The sequence below is a fragment of the Anarhichas minor genome, unplaced genomic scaffold (genome assembly GCF_050575085.1).
Source record: "Anarhichas minor isolate MPS153535 unplaced genomic scaffold, ASM5057508v1 ptg000062l, whole genome shotgun sequence".
Taxonomy (NCBI): domain Eukaryota; kingdom Metazoa; phylum Chordata; class Actinopteri; order Perciformes; family Anarhichadidae; genus Anarhichas; species Anarhichas minor.
In genome coordinates, this window is record NW_027466508.1 from 10,183,781 (window position 1) to 10,194,021 (window position 10,241).

The 10,241-nt window shown below is 41.2% G+C and overlaps 2 protein-coding genes across 4 annotated transcripts in view; both read left to right on the plus strand.

The window, feature by feature from the left end:
* Window positions 1-4,722, plus strand: part of ankrd11 (ankyrin repeat domain 11) — a 91,468-nt gene extending 86,746 nt beyond the window's left edge. For all 3 annotated transcript variants that reach the window (XM_076077916.1, XM_076077918.1, XM_076077917.1), the window contains one exon: window positions 106-4,722. In XM_076077916.1, coding sequence (XP_075934031.1) covers window positions 106-291 — 186 coding nt within the window. In that variant the 3' untranslated portion in view covers window positions 292-4,722. The remainder of the gene's footprint in view (window positions 1-105) is intronic.
* A 154-nt stretch (window positions 4,723-4,876) lies between these two features.
* Window positions 4,877-9,584, plus strand: LOC142933507 (putative solute carrier family 22 member 31; the record flags this gene model as incomplete). The annotated part of the gene is made up of 3 exons (XM_076077619.1): window positions 4,877-6,363; window positions 8,644-8,747; window positions 9,430-9,584. Coding segments are annotated over exons 1-3 (775 nt in total), but the record flags the coding sequence as incomplete, so codon positions are not given.
* Between the last annotated feature and the right edge of the window lie 657 nt (window positions 9,585-10,241).

Below are 10,241 nucleotides of genomic sequence, written 5' to 3' on the forward strand. Positions count from 1 at the left end.
ATATCGGCACTCTGCAGTGATTTAAGATGTCTTCAGTTGAAGGCGTTGATACCGAGATCTTGTGTATACACCAAGTGGATTTATACTTTGCTTCTCCTCCACCAGACATGTTTGTTGATGCGGCAACAGCACGAGGCAGCAGCCCTGAACGCAGTGCAAAGGATGGAGTGGCAGTTGAAGGTCCAGGAGCTGGACCCAGCAGTGCACAAGTCCCTCTGTGTCAACGAAGTGCCGTCCTTCTACGTGCCAATGGTCGATGTCAACGACGACTTTGTCCTGCTGCCTGCATGACACTTTTGTGCTCACAAATTAAGAGCAAACTTTGTCTGAATCACTTCTTCTCAAAGAGACTTCGTTGAACTGAACGAATGGAAAGGGCTAGCAAGTTTGAAAGAGGACTTTACACAGGAAAAAATTATATTCTATAGAAAAAGAGTAAAGATGAAAAACTTGCTCTGGATTCCCTTCCGTGAAGAAGGAAATCTGTTTTTACTGGGGGGGTGGGAAAGAAAACACACAACTTGCACTTTCATCCTCAAAAGTTTTTACGCTTATGTTTGATCAGAGTGGGAGAAGCAGAAACAGTTTTTGCTTCGGGGCTCTGACATCGGAACACAACTCCTCAGTGCTCAGTTTCGGTGAGTCAAGGGACAAAGATATATTTTCTGCATTCAATTTTGGTCCCTGCTTCAATAGAACCAACCACTGGGAGGCGGTATCGGAGAAGAGCTCTCCCAGCAGCGTGGTGCCTGTCCTGAGGGAGGACTGAGGAGAAGCCTCCCCTGTTGACCCAGGGCTCCTGGTGGGCCAGGAGAACTAGACAGAGTCCAGCGCCGACCCGGAGGAAGTCAACGGAGCATGTGGATCGTCACTGTTGAACAGCTGGGATGGACAGACCAGGAAGCTAGAACCAGTCGCTGATGGTTTTGGGGCTATAAGACCATATACCCGAAGGACAACCCTCTCTGTTCACACTGCACCAGGCAGGCCTAGCTTAACAGTCGTGTGTGTGTGTGTGTGTGTGTGTGTGTGTGTGTGTGTGTGTGTGTGTGTGTGTGTGTGTGTGTGTGTGTGTGTGTGTGTGTGTGTGTGTGTGTGTGTGTGTGTGTGTGTGTGTGTGTGTGTGTGTGTGTGACCCTGCAGCCTCTCGGCCTGGCTGAACAGAAGAGGACAGGCATGGATCTCTGAGGACAGACCGGAGTGTTCCTCAGCCACCCTGCTTGCTCCAAACACATCAGACCGCCATGGACTGCAAAAACACCACAGGACAACCTGAAGAAACAAACATAACGAATGTTGAGATTCAAAGAGACTATTGAGAAAGTGTGCTTTGGCAGGAGGAGAGAGAAATATTGTTTTTGTCTATTTCTTTACTTGGGCATTTCGTTGTTTCTGAGGAAGTGACTTGAAACACTACAGAGCCAATATTAGTTTAATGGAAAAAAAACAAAAGAAAAATGAAAAAAAGTTGTATTCCGTAAATGATGTACAGTTTTTATATTCGTTAACCAATGTATTCTTGCTGCCTTCTAGATAATTTATTTTGCCACACATTACTGCACAGTTGTAAATAACCTATGTACTGTAATATCACTCAGTTAAGTGTAAAGAAAAAACATAAAAGAAATAAAAATTATCTTTTTATGTACAGTTCACTTTTGGGCAGCACCCCCCCCCCCCTCCCCCTCTCATAGCCATGGGCCAAAATGTGTACACGGTTCTGTCAGTATTTGAAAGACTCCAGTGCACAGTTGTATGATCCCATCTCTAGGTTCAGCCCAGGCTTTGGTAACTCACCTGGGCGTGGATCTCCACAACTCACAAATAGCTGACAGAGAACACCTCTGGATTTAAACCGGCCTCCCACTGGCCAACCACCACATAGTCCCTCAGATGTAGCAGAATAGTTGTTGAGGATTTATTTAAAGAATAGAGAGAGGATTATTATTCATTGCTTTACTACACAATTATATCTGAAACATTTCGAACCAAGAAAATGCCTTGTTCAGTGAAAAAAAACAAATGTACTCATTGTTGGGCAAAGTCACAGATATATACGAGTGGGATGAAAGTGAGAGAGATGTCATTCACGGGCAAAACCATCATGTTAATGTGGAATGGTTTCAAATTCATTTTCCTTGTTTTTAATTTACAAATATTGGGCTGAACTCATTTCTAATCATCACAAAACAACATTGTCTCTAAAACCAACAGGACGCAGGTTTTTCATTGCGGGTTCTGTTCTCCCAGCTTGTTCAGCTTTTCACGTCAAATAGACTGAAGAGTTGTGAAAGCCACCGAACGGTTCCATTCTTTACGGACTTTTAACATCCGTCTTCCACTTTGTCCAAATTAGTGAGCAGCTTATTTTTTTTTAATTGCTGTTCCAACTTTCCCCACTGAATGGCACTAGTGTGTCAGAAAACTCAAGAACCTATTTGGCTTTGCATCAGACCTGTGGCCTTTTACTTGAATGAGTGTTTTTAAATATCCCCTTATAAGGATTCTTATGCAACACTTGCATCAGTTTGGTAGTCAATTCAAATATAATAGGCCCAAGCTTTCAGCCCCAGTCACAGTAGACTTCTAATTTTTATCCATGTTTAATTTACAAGGGGTTTGGCTAGTGTTGTCAGGGATTTTAAATGTTCGGTTCCTTCGTCACATGACTCCGTTTGGGTGGTGGTATTTGCCATAAGCACGTTCTTGTTTCAGTCCCAAGCAGACCAGTTACAATACTTAAATCTCCTTCGAATGAACCAAAAGCTGGACAGACTAACACAAACAGTGGAGGGGAAAGAAATTGCTCACTGCTGAATAGATCTGGGGTTTTTTTGTCCTCAATTTAAAAAAAAAAAAAAAAAAAATAAATCCCATTTATAATGTTGATTTGTGATGACTTGTATTGATTCTCTATTATTATTATTATTATTTTTGAGTGGGTCTTGGCTTTGAAAAGCTTTCCCAAGCCGACACACAGACTGTCCTGTCTGTGTGCGAGAGCTGCTCCTGTATCCTGATGGCAATATTCTCTGAAACGTTTTAAGTTATTAACACACTGTCGGTCAGCATGGCTGTGTATGGTATGTCTAGTCAAGTGCAATGGTTGTGGAGGCTGTGCAGACAAGGTGGCTAGATGTATAGTCCTGGGTATTTTTGAGAGATACACACATCCTGTTTGGTATAGACTTGCATACTTGGATACAAATAGCCAGACATTTGGTTTTTAAACCCCTGTTTGTCATGTTTTCCTTTTGTTTTTAAATTAGTTGTTGGTTTCCTACACAGTTTTGGGGGAAAGAGGTTTAAGGGTGTCTTTTGTTCACAGAATCCTTGTGTGTTTTTTAGCTCAGTGTTTGTAGTTTTGACTGTCGTGTTTATCTTCGGGGATTTTGTTCCTGTATAAAGCATTAACACCAGTGGCATGTCAATCACGTTGCTTATCGAGCAGAATGTATACCGTTACTATGCCCTGACCGACCACGCCCTCTCACTATTGTTTACAAGACATCAAGAGTTTTCCGTTTCACGCGTCATCTTTTTTTTTAACGGTTTAAGCCTTGCCTTTTGATTTTACTTCTGTGTCATTTATTCGACCCACAAAGGCTTGAAATGGTGATGGTTGACACGACTGACAGGCAACTTTCTCCCTCAGTCTGCGGTACACCGCTGCACAGAGCAATAGGCTAAACACATCCACCCACTTTGATTCTCCGGTGTGAACATTCAACTCACGAACAGAGTGATTTCTGGATAAATTGAACGCAGACACAAATGGACATCGGTCCTCGGACGCATGTAGAGCACTTGGCCGTGGTGATACAGATGCTAGCCTGACACCACCTCAGTCAGCAACATATTACCTCTACTCTCCTCACATTCACTCATAATGTTTATTTTAGATTTATTTGTTGTTGTTTTTCTTACTGGACATGAATATACATAATTGCTATTTTTTCATTCTATAGAATCACGATTTCAAGCCTTTTTTTTCTAGTTTTTGTTTGTTTATTTTTTAATTAAAACCCAGACTGTAGCTATTTCTTTGTTCCTATTTTTTAGAGTGGAAAGTGACTAATACAAAGCATGGAGAACTACTCTTTAAATGGTGAGAAACAACCTATTTATTATTTTTTTGTTTCGTTTTTTCTGACACCTGTGGTATGTTTTGAGTTGAAGTTGGTCTCCGCTGTGTAAATTTTCCTCCTTGTGATGCGTGAAAGAGACATACTGTACATAGCTCTGTAAATAAAACCTCCCAGGACGTTTTGCACCCTCCTCTTTGTACTAGTCTGAAAAATTGCGTAGAATGTGGGGTTCTAACAGCAACGAGCTGCGTGCGCTTGCTGCAGGTGATTATAATGTAACAATGTAACATTTTTTTATTTGTACAATGTAGTTTATTTGTGTACATATTGTTGGAGCAGCTAAGAGGGGGGGGGGGGGGGTTATATGGGGGGGGTTGTTGATGCTATTGTCAGTGCTGTAACAGAAATCCAGTACTTTCACCTCTAGCTGTTGTTGATTTCCTGCAAAAAAATAAAGACATAAAAAAAATTTAAAAAAATGTGAGAAACTGAAAATGAGGATGGATGGGGAAAAAAGACAAACTGAAAAGTAAAAATTCTAAATTGTTATTTTCTACAGTTGCATGTACAGAGAGCGCGAGAACTGCTGTTGTTCCTCAGAGATTATGTTCGTTAATAAAACTTTGAAATATTACCAGCTGTCCTCTGGTCATTGATTGTGTGATGATGTAAAAGCTGCATTTTATGCTACAACACCCAAAATATATCCACTCACAAGAACAAAGTTGGCTTCATCTGAAAATATACCTTTGAAATATATTCATTTATATATTACATTTGAAATGTACCATGGATGTACAATACATATAGAATAATAACATTTACCTCACTGACATGATGTGGTGGTCCAAGAGAGAAGTTTCTATTAATAGCAGGATTAGGTAATCATGTCTTCAGTGTTTCACAATCAGAAGGTTTGAAATGCTGCCAGATCCGTTACAGATGTTGATCTTATGGCTTGGAGGAGTTTTGCACTCTACACAGAACGTCTTGCACCAAAATGTCTGTAAAAAAGCCCAGATTCATGAACTATAGTAAATAGATGGTTTATTTAAACAACTCAATTTGTGTCCTTTATCTTTGCCATTCCATAAGTCATGCTCGTTGGAGTCCTTTCACCTAAACGATCATATTTTTTTTTACCAAACCTACTCATGGCATTTACTGTCACAAGGCAGAGAAACCTGCTTGTGCTGTAATTTATCACAGCTACGTAACTTGTTTCTTGACTTTAAGTGTAATGAAATATGAGTTTTAATGTTTCATGTCAAAGCCAGAGGAAACCTGCTGAACTAGAAAAAGCGAACGCATTACTACAAAGTGTTTCTATGTCCGGAGGCCACCAGCTACAAATATGTTAAGTCCTTCATATCAATGACTGGATTTCCAGTCAAAATATTTCAATTTGCACTCCACAGTTGTATGATACTATTTAATGGCTTTGGTGATTTTAAAACCGGAGGTGTTGTGTTTGAAACTAGTGGCCATATATCACTTGACCCACACCCCCAAATGTCAGGAGACCTCAGCCTCTGCTGCTTTGATTTTGAACATTGTTTTGTTTTTGTTATTATCCCTTCTGTCACAATATCAACCCTGTCTATTAAATGATCTGCTGGGTCACATAGATCCAAACATATGAAGATGAGCAACAGATGTCTGGTAACTGTGTGCTGACTTGTGTTTTGTATGACTCAGAGGCCATCCAGAAGTTAGCCACTGAGGCAGACGCGCAGGTGTGTCATAGGTCGATCCCGCGATGGCCCCGCCCTCCTCCTTCCCCGTGCTCACCTGCCGCCGCTGCGTCGCGTGGCTCTCCGGCGCGCGCACTCCACTGCGCCATAGCCACAGAACCATCTGTTACCGCAAACACACTCGTCTTCAAATGGATTATGAGACGAAGGTTTTCCCTCACACCGGCGGCTATGGACGCTACAACCGAGTCGTGGTGGTTTTCAGCTGGTTCCCCAACTTCGCGGTCATGCTGAATCTGTTCAGCGACGTTTTCTACACCGTGATCCCGGACTCCTACCACTGCAAACCCGACCCGCGGCTCCTGCCCTCCGCGTTCCTCCCCAGCAACTTCTCCAGACAGGGGTACCTCAACCTCACCATCCCCTGGCTGAACGGCTCCGGTCTCAGCCACTGCGAACTGTTCAAGTACCCGCCAAATGCCTCCGACTTTTCCGAAAAGCTCTCCAGGCAGAGGGTGTCCTGCACCGTGGGGTGGGAGTACGGCCATGTAGCGGGGCTCCACAGCAACTTTGTGACTGAGGTAAGGGGTGGTCTGGAGTAGGAGGAGGAATAAAGTAAATAAAAGTTAGTTTATCCACATGTTTTTGGGGCTGAAGTAATGCTGAGTACCCACAGCATTGCATTAAAATAACGCTTTCCCGGATCCAATTCGACTCCGGGTTGTTGTTTTTCATCCACATGTCGCGGTATTTCTAGAAATAAACATATTTTTGGGGTCGTGTCACTTTTCACAACTAAGACATTTTCGCATGGCCTTGCAGGTGTTTGTTCTGATCTTTCAGTTTCCGCTCAGGTTGTCTCTGCTGTGAGCACGTGTGGTGATGAAGATGGCTGTTCAGTCAATATTTGCTCTCACATGTCTGCTGTCTGGCACTCTGTTTCCCAGGGTCACACTATAAGAGATCAACCAGGCAATGGACAAATTACTATTTCTTAGACTATATAAATAAATATCTGGAATTTAGGATTATAAACTGAAGTGTTGACTCAAAAAAACAACAGGAAATTGTAGTGGGGTTTGCTTTCAACATCTCTTTTGACTTTTAGTTTGAGAGATTCCCAAGCTGAATTGAGATCCTCTTTGATTGTCTCTTCCATACTTTAGACATCACCAGTGTTACAGATGATGGGATTCAGTGTGATCGCGTACTTGTTGTGTAACCACATGTGTGAATAAGCAGCAGACACATGTTTAATCTCCTCCTCGCTCTGTTTTCCTGGACGTCAGCTATTCAAGGATCCCTCCCAGTCTGCAAATATTGATAAAGAATTCTTAGAAAAATATGTGTCAATGTGACCCCGTACGAACACCTCACGTCTGTCTCGGGGCAGTATTTTGTAACGCATAAAGACAACATCAGAGTATTTGGCGTATAGTCTCCAAACCGCAGTAGTTGGAGTGGGGGCTGAGCAGCAGGACGGAGTCATTGTGGGTAATTTCCCCTCAGCTTCTCTTCAGAGTGTCGTCTGTGTAACATGGACAAAGATCCTGGCAGTGAGGAGACTTTTCCTCGTTGTCCTTCATGACATACTGTGGCGCTGGGAAGTCTGAGGCCTCCATGTTCCTTCCTGAGACCCTGAACGCCTCCTTCACCAACAGCAGCTTCCTCTGCACATGACGCCGTTTGCTGTGACAAAGGAACACTTCAGTAAAGGAGAAAGAAAAGTTGAATACAGAAACAATAGTGCTCATCAACTTCAAATACAGGGGCTGGAAAATAACATCAGAAGTACAATAATCTAGACCTCTGAGCGGTTTCATGTTGGTCAACCTAGTTGGGTATTGTTTAAAATCATTGATAGGCTACGATAGTGCTACAAACTAAAGCCTCAACGTTGACCATCATGTTGAAAGGATGGTCAAAGGTTTAGCATTACGAGTATTCACATAGTAGTATTCTCTGCAGAGATCTGCTGATATTATTCGGTGTTTGTTTTGATTGATTTTGATGCACTGAAATCAAACTTTGTACATGCTTTGCCCTGCAACATCTGGACTGCACACAGAGTTCAGTCCGTAGTGGGAAAAGAGACTCGGGAGTGGAGGAGAATTCGCTTGAAGGCAGCGACTGGTACCAATCAGGCGTAGAGCTGCTGTCGGGCTCTACTTTGAGCACTACTAATGTGATACCGCTGTCAGCAGACATCTTAACTCAATCAGGAACGACATGATCTACATTCCTGCTTCCTCACAGAACTCTCTCTGTGTTTGTGCTGAGTTACATTTATTGCAGCACGTTGGCGGCGTGTTCATGTGCCTTTTTAAGTCTTTGAATACGCAAATCGTATTTTGGAGAGAAATTGAGCTAACCACATATTAATCATTTATACACATCACTAAAAGTTTATTTGGTAAGTGCTTTATTAAACCTACTGTTTCTTTTTGTGAACAAATAACACAAAAAGACATGAAACATTGAATTCATCGTTCTAGCAAGTCTTCCCTTGATGTGCATCACTTCTCAATGCAACAGGCCGCCATTGTAGTTCCAAAAAGCTATTTTAAACACGTTATTGAGTTACACAAAGTGGCATGTTCCTTCATTGCAATGAACCTGGGCGCTTCGGTTTATTTTAGATCTCGCGTGCACCATCCTGCTGCTGCAAATACTCACCAGAGCATCAGTGTATTAATCCACAGCGGAAAATATTCCCCAACAAATGCACTGTTCACTTCTGTTTGAGTAACGTTTGCTTATTACTCAGCCTTTTATAAGAATTAAACTACACATATTGTGTCCTGTTTTTAAAGATGTAATGAGAATGTGTCGATGTACTTTGTCTTTGTGTTCCTTTGCAGTGGGACCTGGTTTGCAGTGACTTCTGGAAAATCCCTTTGCAGCACATCTGCTTCATGACTGGGTGGATTTTGGGATACATCCTTCTTGGTACATTGTGCGACTGGTAAGTAATAATCACATTTATATGGAACCTAAAGGGGTTCAATATTACTTTATGCCACATAATATAATACGTTTTTTCATGGCTTTTTCACTACTAAGAACTTTGTGACATGGTCTACTTTGACTTTTTTATGACACACTATACTGTGTATTTTTATTTAACATACTTATACTATAACAACTATATTATGACATTTTATGACAGATCATACCATTATGTTCTTAGACATGCTACACCGTGACTTCTTTCATCATGCTATATTAATGTTTACTTTATATTCTATATCTTTTCAATCACTTTTTTACACGTTATACTATGACTTTTTTGAAAACGTACAGTGACTTATCAACTCGCTATACTGTTTTTTAATGACTTCTTTGATCATGCTATAGTTAGACTTTTTAATGACTTTTTTTAGACCTACTATAAAAATACTCTTTAATGATGATTTCCAAGCTAACATTAAGAAATAAAAAGGACATTTCTGTGCCATTTTGAAATAAAAATAAATATTGATCATATTTAAATATCTTTCTTAATTTATGCATACAACTTTTATTTTATCACTAATTACATACTCACTTATTTGGAATTGAACACTTTGAAGCTCCCTTATTTCACTTGTGTGTGTGTGTTTTGCACCTGATAAATAAAGTGATGTGACACTAATGTGTGTGTTCAGGCTGGGTCGGCGGAGATGTTTCCTCCTCTCCATCAGTCTGTCCAGTCTGTTGGGAGTGGCTGTATGTTTATCCAACCGTGTGGTGGTGTTTCTGCTGCTGCGTCTCTCTCAGGGCGCCATGCTCGCTGGGGTGTTCCTATCCTCCTATATAGCCAGTGAGTATCCTCCACGCACATCTACATGTTGGTAATCAACTTCTCCAGGGGGTTGGGGGAAATATCAGCTTCCTCAGACACAGCCACTCACTTCTTTGTTCACTTTTGGATTCCCGGGCTTCGTTCTGAGTCGTTTGCTGGCACTGTGTTTATCCAAATGTCGTGTTTTTGTTGAATCACGTTTCACTCTTGTGATGTTTTACTGTTACAGTTCGTTTTAGTGCTTTACTCAATGAAAAAATCTTAAAAACATTAAGATTCAACTGAATAAAAAGGCCCAACGCAGCTGGCTAACTGGTGAACTAGTTAAGAAAAGTCCCATTGTGCCCTTCCATAAGCCAATTAGAAATCCTTCCATCTTGGTGTTACCATCTAACTTTATTTCAGGAAACAAAAACAACTGAGATTAGACTTTCATTTCCGACGTCTGAAAGTCAAGAACAAGAACTAAAGGAAATAAGACGGTTTAATGTTAATTTAATGTATATGATGCAATTATTTAGCAGACAGGTAATGAATAGTTTAACTGTCTGGTGTTTCCAGGTGACAGGAGATGGAAGACTATAACAGCATCTCACTGTTCTCTCACCATAGAGATTCATATTTAACTCTTACCTTTTGTAATACTTCTTGTTTATTTGTCCACCAACGATTAAT